At 41.2% G+C, this 21,485-nt stretch overlaps 1 protein-coding gene across 1 annotated transcript in view; it reads right to left on the bottom strand.

Moving 5' to 3' along the window:
• The window catches only part of ISM1 (isthmin 1), an 82,989-nt gene extending 63,209 nt beyond the window's left edge, over positions 1 to 19,780 (bottom strand). Inside the window, exon 1 of the mRNA XM_084777117.1 lies at positions 19,619 to 19,780. Coding sequence (XP_084633243.1) covers positions 19,619 to 19,756 — 138 coding nt within the window. The 5' untranslated portion in view covers positions 19,757 to 19,780. The remainder of the gene's footprint in view (positions 1 to 19,618) is intronic.
• Between the last annotated feature and the right edge of the window lie 1,705 nt (positions 19,781 to 21,485).

Below are 21,485 nucleotides of genomic sequence, written 5' to 3' on the forward strand. Positions count from 1 at the left end.
GGTCTGCAGAGCATTTCCCTCCACAGGAAGAGCTCATAAGGACAGACTGGTAAATCTTGATGATGTAGCATTGCCCATTATCAGTTTCTTCAACTGCAAAGTGGGGACAGTTTTCACTGGCAAACCAGAGGAACGCAGGAGGAAACACACATCAAGTCCTAGAAGCAGGGCGTGCCACAGGGATAGCTTTTGCACCACCATCCTTCCACTGGTTTTGAAAGTGAAGTTCACAGATTGATAGAACTCTACCTCGCCACCAAAAGTCTGTTTCTAGATGAAGAAATGAAGTCCAGAGTCTTGATGTGATTTTCCCAAGGTCACAGAATTCTCAGTACTAACAGCTATATGCTAAAACTTTACTCTGTGACATGAAAGGCATTACAGCATTATAACTTCCCAGCGGTGTAGCCGTTTTTGTTCAGGTTTACTGAATGGGAGTAGAGGCAAATGCTTTTGCTTAGCGCGTTCTCTTAAATGAGAAACAGAACAGGCACTGGCCACTCTTTGGCCATCCTGTGGGACCCTGTGACTTGATTTAGTTGATGTGGTATTAACAGGTGTAATTAAAGCAAAGGGCTAAACTGTGTTGCACACACCTGCCCATTTTTGCCTTTCTGTATATAAAAACACGATTTATTATTTTTTACTTACATTGATGTTCTGCCTGCATGTGTGTCTGTGTGAGGGTGTCAGATCCCCTGGAACTGGAGTTACAGACAGTTGTGAGCTGCCATGTGGGTACTGGGAACGGAACCTAGGTCCTTTGGAAGAGCAGCCAGTGCTCTTAACCACTGAGCCTTCTCTCTGGCCCCTTTCTGTACATATTTATCATTGTAAGATAATGGTTTAGGAGGAAGCCTTCAGGCCTGGAGAAGTGGATGACTCCAAATGTGAACCTGAGCCAGGACTTGTTGAGGAAGTTGCCCAGGTTTGAACTCTAGCTGTGATATTATTAAGGGGTAGTTGAATAATATAGAGTCTATATTATGTATTTTCTGGGTGTTCAGAAGCACACCCCTGGACTAGTGCTTCTCGAATTGTGATTGGCCTGTGATTAAGCTGGGGACCTTGTCAAAGTGCAGGTTCTGATTCAGTAGTTCTGTGGTGGACACAAAGGGATGTTAGTGCTGCTGGCCCACAGCATTCTAGGCATAAGGGCTGCAAAGTCATCCTGGGCTGCTTCTGGGCTGTCACTGCATTTTGTGGACAATTGGGCAATAGACGGGTCGCCTTCTGGGTAAAAGGGGATTTCTTGCTTTCACTAAGAACCGTGCATGAGTCTGGCACACTCTATCCTGCTCTAACATGCATCTTGGCCGGACGATGAGCCTGCGTTAATATTTTCTCAGTCTGTCTTTGGGACTGTCTGTCTTTCCACCATTCTTACACTTTCTGTTTCTTGGCATTTAAAACTTCATGGGAACCAATCATTTTGAGCTCACAGCCCATACTGGACTTTAGGTCAATGCAATTGAGATAGAAAGTTTTCCCCTGGTTTTTTTTTTTTTTTTTTAATTTTCTGTCAGGCTGGGAATTGAGAGGCCGATGAGGGTGGTGCATTGGACAGCAGTAGCACAGAGGAAGCTTGTCCCCATTTCTAACCTGTTTTCTAGTCAAGCACTCACTGTTTGTTCCCCATTCTTATGCCACAGTGACCACCACACCCCTGTCACTATGTCACCCAGATAACTGAGCTGTATGGAATTTTGTACTTTGGTTGTTCTCAAAGGAAAGGAAAACTCTTTCCATGAATACAGGAGTTTTCTCCTCTTCTTCAGATTCTCACAACACACTGGTGATCAAATATTGATATTTTAATTGAAGAAAATATCTTCCTGGAATTCAAATTCCAAATTCTGTGAGTTTCTAAAATAGTGCCACAGGGATGCTTTGGATCCTAAGCACATTATGTAAGTGCATTAAAAATATTGCCATGATTTAATAAGTTAAACATGCAACATCCATATGATCCAACAATTTTCCCTAAATATATACCCAACAGAAACAAAAGCATATGTCTACACAAATATTCATAACATTTCCATTTTAATAATTCCCAAATAGGAAACAACTTAAATGTTTCTCAGTTAGCCAATGGATTAACATACTCTAGACAGAGCCGTTCAATGGAATACTAATTGACAATAAAAGGAACAAAATTCTTATGAACAAAACAAGGGTAATTGTCAAATTCATTCTGAGAGCAAAGAAACCATATCATATGTATAAATATACTTTTAAAAATTCAGGAAGTAAGAAATGAATCTACAGTGACAAAAGGTAGGTCAGTGGGTGCCTACAGATGGTAAGACAATCACAAAAGGGCACAAAGAAATGTCTGGAAGTTTATTACCTTCGTGATGGTGATGTCATCACAGGTGTCTATTGTTAAAATGGTGATGTTAAATATATACAGTTTATCATTTACCAGTTATGTCTCAAATGCTGTATTTTAGAAAGCAATAAAATGACTACTTCCCTTCTTTTCATTAGCATCTCCAAAAGGTAGCTTCGTGCTAAAGCATGGAGTGTGTGTGTGTGTGTGTGTGTGTGTGTGTGTGTGTGTGTGTGTAGGAAGTTTAATCCGGCAACATGAATGTTCTTGTGAGGAGTCACATCTAAAGACGTTCTAGGTCTGTGTGACCTGCATGGAATGCAGACATGCCCTAGAGAACAGTATGATCTGGCTGGAATACGGACACATCCTTAGTACACACCTTTATCCAAAACAACTAAAGTAAGGTTAGCTTATAAAAAGAAGCAGCTATCTTTGGAAGTGATGTCTAATTGAAAGGCAAACAAAATGAGGAATCACACAAAGATTTGGCAGAATGAGTCAGAGAGAGAATATGCCCAACTTTCACAAGAGCAGACAGGAAAGAAAGGCTGCTTAAGTGCAGTTCAGGGAGAGAGAAGAGGGGAAGTTGGTAGAGACAGCACAGTAGAGTTTGGGAGTACAGTACAGTTTAGTGAAGTTTATTTGAATGGAATTGAGTTTATACAATTCAGCTCGTGGCATTCAGTGGCAGTCTTTTCCAAGCAGAGCAATTCAGTGAGAAGCAGAGAGAAGCCAGTTTGAATCAGTCAGCTTGGAGAGGAGTTTTGAGACAGAACAGCTGAGTTGAAAGAGCTAGAAGGCAGAGGAAATAAAAACAACTTTTACATGTAGCTCTCAATGTGGATGGAAGGAAAACCCAACATGGTTGGAGACAGTGAAAGTCTACCAATGTTGTAGAAAGCAGAGGACAGAAGAAATATGACAGAAAGCATCAATTCTTTGTGTTCAGCTGGATGCTCAAAGAGACCCAAGAGACTGGAGCTGCAGGAGCCTCTGAGATAGTGAATCACAATAAGCAACCTGAAATGACAATTTTAATTATATATACAGACTTTTAAAGCATTAAAATGGGAAATGGGAAACTTAATTTCAGGTCCATTAAGAGCAAGAGAAGGACTTGGGACAGTAACATTATTTTGAAAAAGCTATCACAGTACTTACTGCAATTGTGACCATTGAAACAAACACTTTCCTACTTTCAATTACAATCTTTATATATTTCCTCTCAAAAAAGATTGAAAAATGACTGTAAAACAAGAAAAACTAGTTATAGTATTACAAAGACTTGAGACACAAAAAGCAAGCAAGAGGAAGAGGACAGGAAGTGCTTCATAGTGAACCTATGGCACCTAATAAAATTGAAGATCAAGATAGACACCCCATCCAACATAGAGCAACACCTCTTAATGAAATGGAGGGAAGGAAGTATCAGTTCTTTGAGTTTGGCTGGACACTCAAAGAGATTTTGGAGATTCCAGAGCCACAGGAGACTCTGTGACAGTGAATCACAGTAAGCCACTCAAAAAGGCAATATTAATTATATACTCAGACTTTTCCTGAACTCCATTTCAAATACCTTAAGAGCCTACCAGTAGCTTTTCCATTTACCTGGGAACAGATATCAGAAAACGGTGAAGATGCATAAAATAAACAACTAGTCTGGAATCCTGCTAAAACACAAGATTCTAAACTCTTTAAGGTATCAATAATAACTTATAGAATATACTCACCCTATGTGAGACAGATGTTAAAGACCTGGGTTACCCAATACAGGATTATGCCCCATGACTAGAAAGGTTTAACAGCAGCTGTACTAGAAGCTGGTTCTCAATTACAGTGGTTAATGTGATGATGAGAAGCTGTAATTATCAAAAATCATAATAAGTCTAAAGGCATTAATATAGTGAGAGATGAATTTTAGGTGAAGGTCAATATGCTGATTTAAAAAATCAGGTGAAATTTGATGACTCTATTATTACACAATGTACATTAGTAGCTTTAAGAGTCTGGGATAAGATGGAGGAACAAAAGAAAAGATCTATGTCATTTGCAAGCATTATGCAAATCCTCAAAGAGATTTTTATTGATTTCTTACATAGATTGATGTCTGCTATAGGCAAGGCAATATCAGATCAAGATGCAAGATTGGTATTAATTGAAATTTTAGCTTTAAAAATACAAATGCTAAATAAAAAAAAGTTCTTAGACCTTTAGAAGCTCTATCAGTACCCATGGATGAACTATGGCTGATATTGACCCTAATGACTATGTAATTGGACAAGCAATGGTCAATAATCCTACATATCAAAATGTATGCTGTTTTAGCTGTGAGAGATGAGGTCATTTGGAAAGGATTGAAGGCAAGGTGTTCCTAGAGACTTCTCTAGAAGATCTCAGCTTCTGGGATTTGTAGGTGTGGTAAAGGCAGGCATTGGAGTAATGAATGCAGATCAGCAAGAACTATATTAGGTAATACCTAACTGATGAGAAATTTCTTTAACTATAATACTTTAAATATGGAAAATATGAGATAATCCTTTAAATATGGGAAACTCCCTAGGGGGGTTTGCTCGTACCCAAGCAGCTAGTGACAGGAGCCAGGTATATCCTGTCAGCAATCCACAGTGCAACTAAAGAAAACTAAAGCAGGTATTGCAGGCTACAGAAGGAAGCACTGCCCTAAACTTAGCCATAAGTAAAAATCTCACCAAAGATTCAGTGCTGTAAAATACCCACTGCAGTTCATGGACTTGTACCCCCAAATACAGTAGGAATGGTTTTAGGAAGAAGTAGCCAAACATCTCAAGAATTCATTGTGTATCCAAGAATTATACATGAAGACTTTAAGGGAGAGATTGAGATTATGGCATATATATATATATATATATATATATATATAATATGCCTTAAAGTGGGAGGTAGGATTGCTTAGCTATTACTGCTTCCATATGTCAAAGGCAAAGAAGCTCCAATAGAAAGAACAGGAGGATTTAGACATCCTGGAAGACAGGGTTTTTTTTTTGTTTGTTTGTTTGTTTTTTTTTTTTGGCAAACTGTTATCTACAACTGGAGACCAATATTAATATTCAATGGTATTGAAATTGAAAGTTTGGTGGACAGAGGATCTGATATAACTATAATCTCAAGAGACTCTTGGACTCCACATTGGCCCCTTCAGAAGGTAGCTACACAGTTTGCAGGCATTGGAACATTATTCCAAGTAAAATAAAGTGGAAGACAAATTAAATGTGTGAGAGAGACCAGAAGGCCAAATAGGAAGATTAAAGCTTTATGTGGCAGATATAGCCATAAACCTATGGGAAAGAGATCTACTACAGCAACGAGGAACTCAGATTAATATTCCTTTAATTTCAGACGATGCATACTTATTTTAACTGACACAGTATATTGACATCTTATGTAATGTGACTTGATTATTTATATGTTTAAATGAGAGTGCCTAAGTATCTAGTTTAAAAGAGAAAAAAATTCTAGCTTTGATAATGTGTGGACTCATAAGGATATAACTATACATTGATAAATGAAATGCTGGAATAAAATTTCCCGGAAATAGACGGAATAATGACTTAACTTCAAACGTTTGAATACCAATGAAACAGGAAAGACACTGGATTGTAGAAAAACTACTGAATTAGATCAATCTGTATACTTTAAAGATGTTTTAACATCAGACTATAAGTCAGAGAATGTTAGAGAAGAGATTTTGCCTATTAATTCCACAGGTGATGGAAGACTATGGGTTCCATAAAAATTGAAAGATCTGATCTGAAAAGAGAAACATCCCCATGAAAGGCACAACTGAAGGAAGGAAGAGCTGCATAAAGACAGCAACACAGGCAATGCAGAAAACTGTTCCCCCTACATGGGGACAGCTCAACAAACTGGGTGAAAAGGACAGATTGTTCAGACCAGCAGACTGGAAAACCTTGGTGCTCATGGAAAGATGATCAGGACTTCAGTTATGAAGGATCATCACATCAACAGACCATCGTAAGGACATCCAGGCTGTTGCGTTTTTGTGAGATTGATAATTGTTTCTGTTGTAATAGTTTAACTGTATACAGTTTTTAGTTTAAACAGAAAGGGGGAATATATAGAGGAATTTTAATCCAGCAACATGGCTGCTCTGGCAAGGGATCACATCTAAAGACCTTCTAGGTCTATGTGATCTGGCTGGAAGACAGACATGCCCTGGCTTACAGTATGACCTGGCTGGAATAAAGACACACCCTTGGTACATACCTTTGATTTCAATGAAAGTAAGATTAGTTTATAAAAGGAAGTAGCTATGTTTGAAACTGATGTCTACTTGGGGGCACAAAGTGAAGAATCAAAGAAAGATATGACAGAGTAAGTCAGAGATAGGATATGCCAACTCTGATGAGAATAGGACAGGAAAGAGAAGCCATTCAAGAGAACAGCGCAGGGAGAGTAGTATTAGTGGAGTACTGTGTAGTGTGTGAGGCCATTTTATTGGGACAGTTTTACAGAGACAGACTGCAGAGAGAATGAGCCAAAGAATGAGAAGGAGCCAGAAGATTAGAGCATTGCCAGAGATAGTTTGAGGCCAAGCAGAACAATTCAGTCAGAAGCATAGGGAAGCCAGATTGAATCAGTCAGCTTGGAGAGGAATTTGGGCCAGAACAGCTGAGTTGACCCAGCCGGAGAGAGTAATTTACTCAGCAGTAAGTCGTAGGGCCTAAAACATTCTAGACCTAGGTTAGCAGATGCATGTTGGAAGCCGAAACCTTCAAGCTTCAGGTTTGCAAAAGATTAGATTGTATGGAGGCTAGAAACTTCCAGGCCTAGGACTAGGAATAGTTAGAATAGAGAAAGAAACTCTTGTACATCTTGGGTACAGCTTTCATCTCATGCCCTCATCAGAGTAAATAAAACCATTTACGTGTGTGTGTGTGTGTGTGTGTGTGTGTGTGTGTGTGTGTGTGTGTGTGTATGAATTATTCTCATTGACATGAGTATTTTGTTTGGATGCTGTAGAAGTAAGTTAATGCTTGGAGTGAGCATGGCATTGTTTTCAGATTCCTGCATTGTTTGTGTACATCCTAGTCATATCTTGTTGTTTGAAAATGGATACATAGTGTCTGGCCTGGTCTATTGCCTTCTATGTCTATGTTATTTTTTTCCAGGTCTGTCATTGAATATCTGGAGATTTATTGGTACAGATCATGAGCCCAGCAGCTCAAGAACTCAAATTTGAAGTCATAAGTTCAGTTTCACGGGCCCTGCTTCAGTGTGTCTGCCAGGAAGCACAGAGTGATTTTAGTTACAGACAGCACTTTATGCACGATGATTTGCTTTACTAAGATGGACAAAGGTCAAGGCCAACAGGAAGAAGGAGTTGTTAACTTACTGTTTTCACTTCTGCTCAATTTATAGAAATAACTTTTCAGTGACATCTGCTGGTCTATTCTGGGGAGTTGATGCTCTTTATCAGGGCACCTTGCCCTGCCTTTGCAGGCATTAGATGATAACGACACAGAGCTTTGAGGAGTTTTCATTCATAGGCATTCATTCTCTCATTTAAAACAGTAAATGACCACAGGGGTTAATTTCTCAAGGGAAAATGAGCCCAGCCATATCCCTAAGCACCAGGAATTTGTTGTAGTTTTTACCTAATTGTGATCTTTGTTATTCTGAATTTTCCTAGCTGCGGGAAGATATGAGAAATTGAGTAGTTTCAATGCCCATAACACAGACCTTTCTGAGGCTTAAAACTTTATTTTTGTTACTGACAACAGAGAAGTGTCTTGTGGAACTGTGTTCTGTCTTTTCAGTTCTACTCCACTGCTACCTTGACAAGAAGTTGCCCCAGTGACTAATATTTTGATGTGTAGTATGTTTTGATTCTTCCCAAAGCAAACCTGAGATACCTCCCAGACAAGACTCAAGGAATTCTTAGAAGGGAAGGGAAGGGAAGGGAAGCGAAGGGAAGAGATGGAGCATTAGAGCATATTATTAGGAAAGCAGCTAGTATGGACAGTGGTTCTCAGCACTAAGAGGAAGCCTGGACATTAATGTTTTGGCCTGATTGCCACAGTACTTGATCTTGCTTCTTGACTGATAGGCACAGAAGACAATAAGTTGTTTGTTTTCTTTCATGCACCTGAGTGTTATGCCTGCATGTATGCATGTGTACTATGTGGGTGGTCTGGTGCCCATAGAGGCCAGAAAAGAGTGTCAGATCCCTTGAAACTGAATTGACAAATGTCTGTGAGCTACTATGTCGGTGCTGGGAGGCAAACTCAGGTCCTCTGCAAGAGCTGCAAATGGTCTTAACTTCTGAGACATATTTTCATCCCACAAGACAATTTTATATATTTCATGCCCACAGCTTTGTTTGACCTTCTTATATAAGGATTTAGACGATGCAAAATGAGACTCTTTCCCCCAACAAGAAACTCCTTTATCATTTATTTAAGATCATGCATGTAATAAAAGATTAATCAGATGCTACTGTCCTAAGCCCTGAATACTCTGTTATGGGGGAAAAGAGCAGGGTACTGTGGTGGCTGTTCTTGGTTGTCAACTCAACTACATCTGGGACTGACTAAAAACCCAAGCTTCTGGGCACACCTCTGAGTAGTTACTTGGATCATTTGAGGTAGAACTATCTATCTATCTATCTATTAATCTATCATATCTATAATATCTAACATAATTATATATAATTTTTACATAATATAATAGAATATAAATATATAATAAATCCTATCTCAAATGATATCTAACAAAGCTGATAGTATAAAATATATATATCAAAATGATATACTTATATATATATCTCATTATATCAGTTCTGCTTCTCTAGAGAATCTTGATTAAGACCCAGAGAGAAACATTCTTTACTGTCATTAAAGAAAGGGGCTTCATTACCACCAATGCAAGTTAAAAAATGCTGGACCAGGAGTTGGTCGCAGAAGAAGAATGCTCTTAGGAGCTGAGAGGGAAAAGGAACCAAAGAAAGCACTAAAATATTGTAAAACAAACCCAAAGAAAACAAGCTAGAGAAACCGACAACCGAAACTGGAGCAGAGAGAGGATTGTTATATAATAATCATCAAAAAAGAGACACAGGCACCCACCTATAAACACTTGGGAGATAAAAAGTGAACATAGAATTAAATTATAGCCTTAGGAACCTAAGGGTATGACAAAATAAGAGTATTCAGAAGATGAGGATTAAAATATCTGAATGACATGAAGAAGATGTTTTGGGGTTCACTTGGAAGTTTGATACCCCAGATATAATCTTCTTTAACAGCAATTTTCAGGATATATGTCAAGTCCCAAAGATCAATATACTTTTTTAGACCATGGCTTGAAGGAAATGACTTAGAGCATGCATAAACAATAGGGCTTTTTGTTCTAAAAAAATTAAAAGAAATAAAACTATAGTGTTTTATAAACAGCCAAAAGTGAGGTACTTCAGGAACGGTCTCTAAAAAAACTTAGTCCCTGAGAAAAAAAAATTTTTTTAAATAGTATTAAGAACAGTTTAGCTTTAATTACTAGAAGTCTACTCACAAGAAATGAACACATTTGTCCACAAAAGGAACTGTACAAGGTGGTAACATGATCTTACCTACATTATACAAAGATGTGGAAACTCTCCAAACACCCCTTGATGGGGAGTGGACAGACAAAATCATGTAACTGGATTATCACTCAACACTAAAGAAAGGAAGTCTAGCAATACACATAATTTTTCAAAGAATCTCAAAAATAGTACACTGAGTAAAAGATAACAGATACACAGAGAAACGAATGATGCTGTGCACGTGAGGACTGGAGAGGCAAGGCTAATCTGCAGTGGTGGGCGTCAGGAGAAGGGTGATTGCCTACAAAGTTACAGTCATGTGAAAGCCTTCTAGGGTGATGGAGAATTCTCTGCATCCTAACACTGGTGGCAGCTGTATGGCCACGTACAACTATCAACAAGGCAACTGAACTCTTGAGATTCGCCCACTTTATCTTATGTAAGTCATACATTATTTTAAAAGTCTTTTCAAATTGGACAGAAAGGAAAGGTTAGAAAGGGGGGGGAGGAAAAAGAAGAGGAAGGAAGTGGAGTGGATGAACTAAGATGAAGGGGGGAGGCTGCAGAGTTTGGGGTGAGCCGGAGGACCAAGTGAATACTGTTTCCTTTTGTCCTGAGGTTCAGAGTGCCTGGATGTGACATTTCCATGTGGCACCTGTGCCACTTCAAGTATGAGCAGCTGCTAGAGAAGTCACTGAAGATGCAGCCAGGATGTAAAGCGAGTTTTCAGAACAGCTGCACGAGCACGGGAGGAAAGGGGGCCATTGAGGATGGGATTTGCAGTCTCAGTCTTAGCTTTGCACTTGGATACAAGTCCCAGAAGCACATGGGTGCTGGGAATAAATAAAGAAATGTTCGAAGGAACGCTCAAGCTTGGGACGTCACATGGAAAGGGTGTACACACCTTTTGCTGAAAAGCACTCAGAGATGATCCCCAAATCTAAGCAAATCTGGTAAAACTTTTGAACATCATGACTAAAGAAAAACCTTAAAGGCTTCAGTTTCATCCTTGAGGGGGACCATGGTTCATTACAGGAGCAGAACCCTTGCCGAGCACATTTCAAAAGCCCAATGCTAAGTCCTATTAATTTTTTTCTGGGACACATGAAATAGTGTAATAATGTGAATAATATCTCCAACATTCTGAGAGTAAACATATAACTCAGCCAGCTGCCAAGTTGGCATTCCATATAAGAATCAAATAAAGGCATCTGAAATGTAAGTTCTTGGAGATTTTTGTAGCAGATGAGCTATTTTAAAAAACATTTTTAAGAATGTATTTAGCAACATAAAAGATGAAAATACGAGATCTCTGAAGCAGCAGATAAAGAAGTAAAGACCTCTCCCAGTTAAATCCAAATAATTCTTGAGAACACAAACTGGTAACAACTGATCACCAGGTACAACAAGCAGGAGAAAAAGGATAAAAAGAAAATTCTAACACTAAAAGTTCAGAAAATATAATAAAAACAAATTTAGAGACAACCTGATGACAAGGTAGGAAGAGAGTCAGAATCCTGTTTCCCAGGGAAATGTAGGTTACAATTATGGGCTGATTTTCAGCATTGATAGGAAGGTATGAGCAAAAACGTGTTAGTGAGATTTTCAAAGTAATAGAAATAGGACACAGAACTTCCTTAATTTGAGGGCAAGTGAGCAAAATAAACAAATTTAAATGCTGTGTTAAGCTCCAACCTCTTGTAAAGCATTTTGTGAGTCCTTGAAAAGACTAGGAACTAATTAGGAGAGGTTGGCTCTCTTGCCATAGTCATACAGTCAAGATGGCGGGGGTGGTGGCTGGGCGAAAAGTCATACAGTCAAGATCACAGGGTGTGGGTAGAGGGGTGGGTGAAAAGTCATACAGTCAAGCTGGTGGTGGGGGCAGGGGTTAAAAGAAATGATTAGAAAACTGAGAAGAACAAACATGAAGTAATTATGAGTGGCCAATCCATTGATTTCATAAATAAAGAAAATTGAGGCAAAGCTCACCAATGTTAGATATTAAAATTGTAAAAGCAGAAAAAGCAGGAATCTAAGGGCTGAAAACTATACCCAAATAAATGCTCCCCCTAAAAACTATACCCAAATGAATGTCCCCCTACCCAAAAAAAAAAAAAAACCCAGAATGGAGGCAGAGTAACAACATTAAAAACAAAAAATTTTGAATGTACAGACAATAAAAGAGATTAATGAGAAATTTCACCTCAATAAGACTATAGCTCCCCAAAGACATTTATGTCCTAACACTATGAATTATAGAATTGTAAACTTAAAAATGAACAGAATTACGGTAACAAGAAGAGAAAAAGGAACAATGGCAGTGTAAGACCATAGTGATTTTGCTTCTGGAATCATCAGATAGGCCAAGGTATAGAGGGCTTATATATTAAATTAATAACCTTGCTACCATAGGTCTTATGTACAACATTTTTTGATATATATATATATATATATATATATATATATATATATATATATATATATGCAAGTATGCACTACAGCAAACATGGAACAGTTACAAATACTTATGCATAAGCCTCATACTATTAAAACTAAAGTTCAGGAGGGAATGTATGAGTTTCTCAGACATGTAAGTTACTACAACCAGCTAAAGAAATATTATATAATTAGAATAGATTGATATTCTAATGAAAGAGAAAGGAGACTCGTTAGCACAGTAGGTAGAGCATCAGTCTCATAATCTAATCAAAGAGATAGCAAACTTAGGAGGACTTTAAGAGCATTCTGACATTATTTTAATTGACATTCAGTTTTTATTACTTAAAGTGCTAGTGAAAGAAAATTGAATCCTTACCATAAGTGTGTAAGAAGATACCACTACCAAAGTGTAATACCAGCTTCCATATATACACTAAGGGAAAACTCACATTTGTAAGCAAGTATTGCTAAGTGTAGCTCTTCTAGATTCCAGAACAAAATTCACAAACATAACAAAAACTAATATTCTATTCTCCAAAGCATTCAAACCTAGAAAATAATCCATAAGACAAAAATGTGAAAAAATGTCCCATTTTCTAGACAGAGAGAGAAAGAAGTCATAAAGTTGCGTGGGTAGGTGGGGGGTTGGGGATCTTGGAGTCGTTGAGGGAGGAGAGACCATGATCAGAATATATTGTATGGAAACATTAGCTTCAATTAAAAATTAAATTTGAAAAACAAAGAAACATAAAACCTTTCTCAGGAAATAAACACTTCTATTTTTTTCACCTCCATTTTTTTTCTGTCCTAGTTGGGAGAATTAAAGTAGTAAGACATTTAAAATAATTCTCAGTAAAGTTTTAGTAATTTAAAGCAAAAGAACTCTTAAAGTTCACTGGGCTATACTTAGTATAAAATTTCAAGAATTGTTTTTAATACTGATTGGTTGATCGGTGGTGTGTGTGTGTGTGTGTGTGTGTAATGTGTATAGTGTGTATGTGTGTGTGTGTAATGTGTATAGTGTGTATGTGTGTGTGTAATGTGTATAGTGTGTATGTGTGTATAATGTGTATAGTGTGTATGTGTGTGTGTAATGTGTAAGTGTGTATGTGTGTGTGTAATGTATATAGTGTGTGTGTGTGTGTAATGTGTATAGTGTGTATGTGTGTGTAATGTGTATAGTGTGTATGTGTGTGTGTAATGTCTATAGTGTGTATGTGTGTGTAATGTGTAAGTGTGTATGTGTGTGTGTAATGTGTAAGTGTGTATGTGTGTGTAATGTGTAAGTGTGTATGTGTGTGTGTAATGTGTAAGTGTGTATGTGTGTGTGTGTAATGTGTAAGTGTGTATGTGTGTGTGTAATGTATATAGTGTGTGTGTGTGTGTAATGTGTATAGTGTGTATGTGTGTGTAATGTGTATAGTGTGTATGTGTGTGTGTAATGTCTATAGTGTGTATGTGTGTGTAATGTGTAAGTGTGTATGTGTGTGTGTAATGTGTAAGTGTGTATGTGTGTGTAATGTGTAAGTGTGTATGTGTGTGTGTGTATGTGTGTGTGTATAATGTGTATAGTGTGTAATGTGTACAGTGTGTATGTGTGTGTGTGTAATGTGTATAGTGTGTATGTGTGTGTGTGCATGTGTGTGTGTATAATGTGTATAGTGTGTATGTGTGTGTGTAATGTGCATAGTGTGTATGTGTGTGTGTATAATGTGTATAGTGTGTATGTGTGTGTGTAATGTGTAAGTGTGTATGTGTGTGTGTGTAATGTGTAAGTGTGTATGTGTGTGTGTAATGTGTAAGTGTGTATGTGTGTGTAATATGTATAGTGTGTGTGTGTGTGTGTAATGTGTGCATGTAGTATGTGTGTGAATATGTGACTGTATAGTGTGTGTGTACTCCCACACCATAGTGTGCTTGTGGAGGTCAGAGGAGAACTTATGGGGAGTTGGTTCTCTGCTTCTAAAATGTGAGTTCTTGAGGCTGACTCATATCCTTAGATCCTCAAGTTGGTAGCTAGAGCTGGTACCTGCTGAGTTATGTCACTGGCCCAAACTTAAAAGAGGATATTTACCCTACTAAAACATATTACATAACTATATTGTAGAAAATAAGGTAATGTTTGTACATGAATAGATATGTGAAGAAGCAGCTTTATATGTGCAAAACTCAGTATATGACAAAGCAGAACATTTAGCAAGTTTGACAAGGCAACTAACTGGTTATCCCCTTGGGCAAAAAATGTTACATATTTAAAACTCATAAATAATGTCAAAGTGTATTGCTGTTGAACAAAACTTATTTTAAAGATTTTTTATAATCTTTAACAAAAAGTCATCAGGGCAGAGATTGGGAATTAAATACATTTAAGAAAGCCAAACGAAGCCGCTACATAGCAGAAATGAAGCAAGCTGGCCAAGGCAATTACAAAGCACATGAAACAAGACATGAATATTGTATTTTGCAAGAATTCCTTCAGCCTCACCCAGGCCTTTGTAACATAACTGGGGGGGGGGGCTCTCCCCGAGCAGAACCAGAACCTGCTTCCCATCCCTGAGCATTAAAGCCGACCCCATGATGTGAACTTTGGTACGGGGGGCTCTTACACCTGCTTTCATTTGCTTGCTGCTCTGAGCTCACCGTGTGGAGATGAAGGTGAGAAGATACCTGGAGAGAGCAGGTGGACAGCCACTAGCAACAACCACCAGACTTAGGAATGAGGTAACTACACTACCTCATCCACATTAAACCAACAGAGGGCTTAAATACATACATAATTTAGGGAAAGTTGAACAGAAGAACCACTCAGTTGAGCCCAGAGCTAAAGGCTGCCCTACAACGTCGTGAGCAAATAAAACTGTGGCTGCATTTAGCCACTAAATTGCAGAGTGGTTTGCCATCCAGCAGTAGGGAAGTGGGACTATTATCCATCACTTACAAAGGTTCCAATGATAAGAGCAATTGCCTGACTGGAGAGTGGGGAAACAAGAATCATCAATGCCTACTAACTTGAATCAAAGCTGGAGGAATCTTGTTGACAGATGGAAATGGGAGCTTGAACCCTTCTAGCCTGCCCTGCCCTTCCCCCGCCCCAGCAGTGTAGCGTTGGGCAAGTTACTTCAACCTCCTCACTTCCCCACATCCTCATTTGTTGAATGGACACTGGTCCTTCCTCGTGCATGTGTTCAGTTCCTCGGTTTTAGTTATTAGCCATCAAATGTAGTCTAAAAATACTTATTGGAAAGTATGAGAAATAGCTAACTTGTAAGCTTTAAATGGCGTGCTGTACCAGCCAAAGTGATGAAATCTTTCATAGCACATCATTATACTTGTTTTATTTTATTTAAAACTTTTGTGCTTTCTTTATCATAGGTGTGTGGGCAGAGGAGAAACAGTGTTTGCAGGGTTCGGTGCTACCTGAGGTTTCGGGCCTTCATCAAGGTCTCAGAATGAACTCACCTAGGATAAGGAGATGACTGTCAATTCCTTGGAGTCACTGTGAGGAGCCTCACTCAATGGTGGCTTTTCTTCTGGTGCTATATGGCTCAGATAAAGCAGGGAGTACGCGAAGCTACACTGTTTTATTGATGGTAACAGACAAATAAAGAGACAGAATGCTTGCTCGTAAAGATGACAGATCAAGAACAAAATCTTTTCACTGAAGTTCAGAGTTCGGCTTCCCTTTATGCTATTGTAAAAATAACCAATTTGGCAGGTTATTAAGCTTGTTTAAATCTCACTGCTTTAATGAAGTCAAGTTTTATTATAAAATTGCAATTCTAAATTTGAATGAGATTTATCAGATGATACATGAGAATTCCATTTTATAAGGAGCTAGCATTATTTTGAGCATAATGTTATTGCCTATGGAGCATGTATTTTGAAATGTTCTGTCTTCCAGGATGCTTTTATTATATGTAATTGTTTTCTCATTATCATTTAATTAAAGACGTATGAAAAAATTAATCAGAGTATCTGACAATACAAGATAAAGTTACGCAATAAAATAAAATAAAATAAAATATCATCCAAAAAGCAATAAACTTGACAGTTCCATGAATTTTTATACAGCTAGTGTTAACAACAGAAAATTTCTTACTGGATTACTGGCTATTTTTTGATCCACTAGCCAACAGAGAGATGTTATGTGCTCAGAACACTTTATTGCCACCTCATATCAGCATACCTGCAGCAATGAAACAGTCACAAAACAAAACAACGACAATAACAACAAAACAATTTCCTAAACAACAAAACAAATTCCTGGGAACTACCAAAGAAATCTTGTTGATGATTCTAAGTGAATTTGCATATAGATACGAGTACAGATGCCTATATAGACATGTATGTATTGGTATTGGCATAGCAAGACTATACACGTGCATTTGAAAAGGTAGCGTTTAAAAGTTGTTCTTCTCATTCTTCACAGTTGAGTGGAGAGTGGGATATTACTTTCACACGTATTCTGGTGCCTCATATTTGACCATGTCCCCTGGAGGGGGAGACCTGGTGGCACTCAGAGGAAGGATAGCAGGTTACCAAGAAGAGACTTGATATCCTATGAGCATATACAGGGGGAGGAAGTCCCCCTCAGGCACAGTCATAGGGGAGGGGAGTAAGGGGAAAATGGGAGGGAGGGAAGAATGGGAGGATACAAGGGATGGGATAACCACTGAGATGTAACAAGAATAAATTAATAATAAAAAAATTTTTTTTAAGTTGTTCTTCTTTTCCAGCCAGTATTATGAGTTTACCAAGAACTTGGAATTTGGATTTATCATTTGAAATACAGTATACAAAATATAAGGTATACATTTTGTACACTGTAAAAGAAAATTTAAAAAGTTAAGGAGCTCCTAGCTCTTCAGCTTTAGAGTGTTCCTTAACCTCAGTTTCTCCACTTGAAAGTGGGATGACGACAGAGCTAGTTCCTGACGTACTTTTCTTTGAGGCTACAGAAGTTAAGGTGTGGTAGGAGTGTTGCTTGCCATACCAAAAGGCACTTAATCAAATCGTTAGCTCTTGTTGTTGCTGTTTGGAGTACTTTTATTGGATGTCTTTGATCCATTCATGCCATTAGATCTTAAATAAAGGTGTGGCAGCTCTTTTTAAATGATTCCAAACACAGTGCAGCTGAGGCAAACTCACCAGTGCCTGCTTCCTGCTGTAAGAGGGTCCACTGAGCTTCTGAGGACTAAGAAGGAATGTGGCAGCGTGGACGTCACAGAACCAAACAACTTAGACGGGATTTAAGGTTGGGCTCAAAGTTGTCCAGAAAACAGAAAGAATTCAGTGGTCAGAATTTTGCCTTCGAATACACCTGCTGCTAGCGAATGCATTCTTTTGCATCCGGCAGATGGCAGATAAATGTCTTTTGCAGGTTTTGTTGGCTCTGTCCATTTGAGGCATACTGCTTTGAGCCCAAGAAATAACTTTGGTCAGGAAGAATATAAAACTTTTATAAGAAGAAATTACAAAAAGAGTAGAATTACAAACTAAGCTGCTAACGTCATCACTGGGCTTGGTTCAGTGAGGGCTTTGGATGCTCCATAACTGAGCACTCTAACAAGACAAACGGAAAGCTACTGGATTAGCAGCTACTCAGGACCCCAGATAGTCCTAGCAGCAGAACTCTTTCTAAACCCCACATTTCTTCTGCCTTTTGGGGTCTGTTCTTCAGTGAAAGACCTCCTAGAACCTCACCCAACACCACCAGCTGCTTCTCTCATTAACGTAGGGTGGAAAAGGCCAACCAGAGATCATTCTAATGATAGCAAGCACCTCGTAAAGAAATCTGCCAAGTTTACTTTTCCACAGAACATCACTTTTTACAGCGTTTCATGAGTCCACGAGGAAAGAAAGCATCACATATAAAGTAAGATTTCCAGAAGTCTTGAAGAAACTAAGGATTATTCCTTTAGAGTTAGGCACGGGGGTGGGGGGGGTGGGGGGGGGAGGAGATATCTGTTGCTGTACAGGTTTACCCAAAGGGTAATGTGAGGCTCCTACAAAGTTGGAGTGTTTTTAGAAGGGTCCAAGAATGTTTAAGTTTGAGGCATGTATTCTTACAGGCCTGGTTTGCATTTGTAATGGTCACACTGCTTTAGTCTGGCGGAGAGCAACCTTGATAGAATTAACCAACAGGTGGGAATATGTAAATTTTAACATGTCTCTTATCTCTCTGTGCCTCAGTATGACCATCTGTAGGGCAGAGAGATTAATAGTCTTGTAATGAGGCTTATGATGAGATTAAATGGGTTAAACCCTGCCACACAGTTTAAAACAGACGAATAGTAAATATCTGATATAGAAGTGTTTAAATAAATGCTCTTTTCATTAGCAGGTAAAAAAATCTCAATATTGCAAATTTAGTAGTTTTAGTAGGTCTGGCTTGATTTCTTTGCAGATCGGAGAATCCTGGTTGTGTCCTGAAGAAAATCCCGGCTCATTTCTCCCGGTTTATACCGGTCAAATCTCTAGAACCATGAGAAGGGTGTTCCAAAGTCGTAGCAGAAAAGCCCATGTAGGCAACCTTTACTCAGACAGCAAAATTCATCTGGCATCTCAATGCCTAGTATATGTCCCTTGGCCTCAGTTCTCCCCCGTTTTGGAGTTGAAATGGATCAACATAATTCTAAGGTCCTAAGGGGACCTTTGAAGGGAGTGGTCACTGGGAAAGTGTCTCTACTACAAGTTTAAAAGTCCTAAAAGTAACTTCAGACCAGATCCCCACAGGTGTCTTGACTATGCTCTTTGCATGGTGCAAAGCCGCCCAGAAGGGGGAGGAATTATTCAGGCAAGGGTGGGGTGTTTGGCTATTCTCCAGAAATTATGTCTTGACCTCTGACACCGCTTGCACACCCAGTAGAGTTCTTTCTTCTAAACACAGTTCGGAGATTTAGAAGACCTCTATCCTTCCTTGCCTCCAGACACCTTTCTAAGTCTCTGGCAGCACCCAGAAGCAAAAGCATCCTGCAGCCGCCTGCACATCCCCTAACAAGCCTAACACCCCTTCCTGGTGCCAAAACTGTGACAGATCTGAGGAGTGCTTTAGGTAGCACAGGTAGCAGGCCTGCTTGTAAACCTTTCCACCCATCCACTCTCTAACCACAGGCACTTCTGCCTAAGCAGGGTTGCCTAGGCAAAAGCGCTCTTTGGTGGAACGGAGGACCCGCCTCCTGGCACGTACCAGGCACGCTTAGTACCTTGTCTGCTACCCAGCTTCGCGCAACCTCGCACGCCCCCTCTGGCGGCGCACTCACCTGCAGCTGGGACCCGCTGACATTTCCCGCGGCTGCGTCCGGCGTCTCCGCGGCTCCGGATCCTCGCAGAACCGTGATGTGCAGAGTAAGCAGCAGCAGCCCCAGCAGCAGAAGCAGTTCCGCTGCCAGGCGCACCATCCTCTTGAGTCGCACGGCTTTAGGACCCCGCGCGGCGGGCGGCGCCGGCGCCGGGGGAGGAGGAGTCGGAGCCCCAGAGCTCGTCTGCGCGGCTCCCGCCTCGGCCCCCGCCGGGGCCCCGTTCCCCGGGCCCGCAGGGCTGGTTCTGGGCTCGGCTGAACGCGCGGGGCCGGGGGAACAGGAGCAGCCGCCACCACCGCCGCCGCCACACCACAGCGGAGCCACCGCGGGGCTGGGGACGTCCAAGCCGGTGGCCGAGCAATCCCAGGCGCTGTCCCGAGGCGGCGATGGGGACTCGGGACGGTCCGCGACCCAGGCCCGGCCAGGGTCCACCCTGCGGGCAGGGAGCTGCGGGGGCGGCGGCGGGGCAGGCGCAGCCGAGCCCCCGAGCGCACATGGGCGCCCCAGATGTGGCCGCGGTGCCGCAGCTGGAACGGGAGCCGCCGCCAGAGGAGCGCGCGGAAGAGGCGGGGGAGGAGAAGGAGGAGAACTTCAGCAGCCGCCGGGAGTTAGCTCCACTCTCGGCTACCCGGCTCCCGCTGCCCCGGGCCACTCACCCTAAGGGCCACCACCTTCTTCGCTCCGAGCTCCTTAGGGTCCTCAGCCTCGTCGCCCTACAGGTCCAGTCTCCGGATGGGCTGGCTCCGGGTCACCGAGGTTGTCACCGTTTGAGGATAACTAGGGGCGCCCCGCCGGCGCCTGCGTCCGCCTCCTCGCTTGTGCTAAGTGCGCGCTGCCGAAGTCGCTGTGGCGGAGGGTTAGCGCTCTGTTCCCACTAATGCTTGGGGGCTGCGGGCGTGAGCCGGGCGCCTAGGCCACCTGAGAAAAGTTTATGGGCAAAACAGAGCTGGAGAACGAGGGGTCAGACAAACCAGGTGTCTACGACGCCACTATGTGCCCTGGTCTTGAGCAGGCGAGTTTGGGGGGAGTGACACGGTGTCTGTCAGTCCGGAAGTGTCTTGACACTAGCTGCTGGGCTCTGAGATAGCTGATCACCGAATAAGGCAGATCATGCACCTACGGCGCCCCCGGAGTGTCGGAAAGGTGTGTGAGTTGGATTCAGCTCTACTTAAACGCGCGCAGGTGTCTCGTTGGAGGCTGCAAGGGACGCGTTGTGCGCGGCGGAGGCGCTCGGACGTTAGCTGGGTGTTGGGTGATTCTCAGCTTGGCAGGTTCGAGTCCGGGGGCTCATCCTGGGGGCGCTGCGCCTGGAGGGGACTTGGGGGCTGCCGAAACGCAGCCGCTGCAACTGCGCCACCGCCTCATGACCGCGTTGCAGCCTCTGGCCCGGGCGAGCGACTCATGCCTTGCAGTGGGTGCTGCTAGTAAGCAGAACCGCTGGGCAATGGACCAGGAGAGCGAGGGTTCCTTGCCTCCGACGCTAGAGTGAACTGCGTCTGGCCTGGCGTGGCTCTGGCTCCCGCCTTCCTTTCCTGAAGCGGCTTGAGTGGCGGGCGTTCTGTTAGGCTGGAGACTTTTATACTGTGTTCCCTCCGCCTCCCCCCCTCCACCCCCCACCTCCCAAACGCCAGCTCAGCCCTTCCCTCCTGGTGAGTCCAGCCCAAGTCAAGCATGAGCACGCGTTCCCACAGCTCTTGTCACACATTTCCATTTATTTGGATCCCAGGACTCTATTGGATAAATCCTTTAGATTCTCCTTAGGTGTATGAATTTAAATAAATACAACTTTCTTGCCGACACTCCACTCTTTTCTTTCTTTTTTTCCTAC

The sequence above is a fragment of the Acomys minous genome, assembly GCF_964271855.1.
Source record: "Acomys minous genome assembly, chromosome: 3".
Lineage (NCBI taxonomy): Eukaryota > Metazoa > Chordata > Mammalia > Rodentia > Muridae > Acomys > Acomys minous.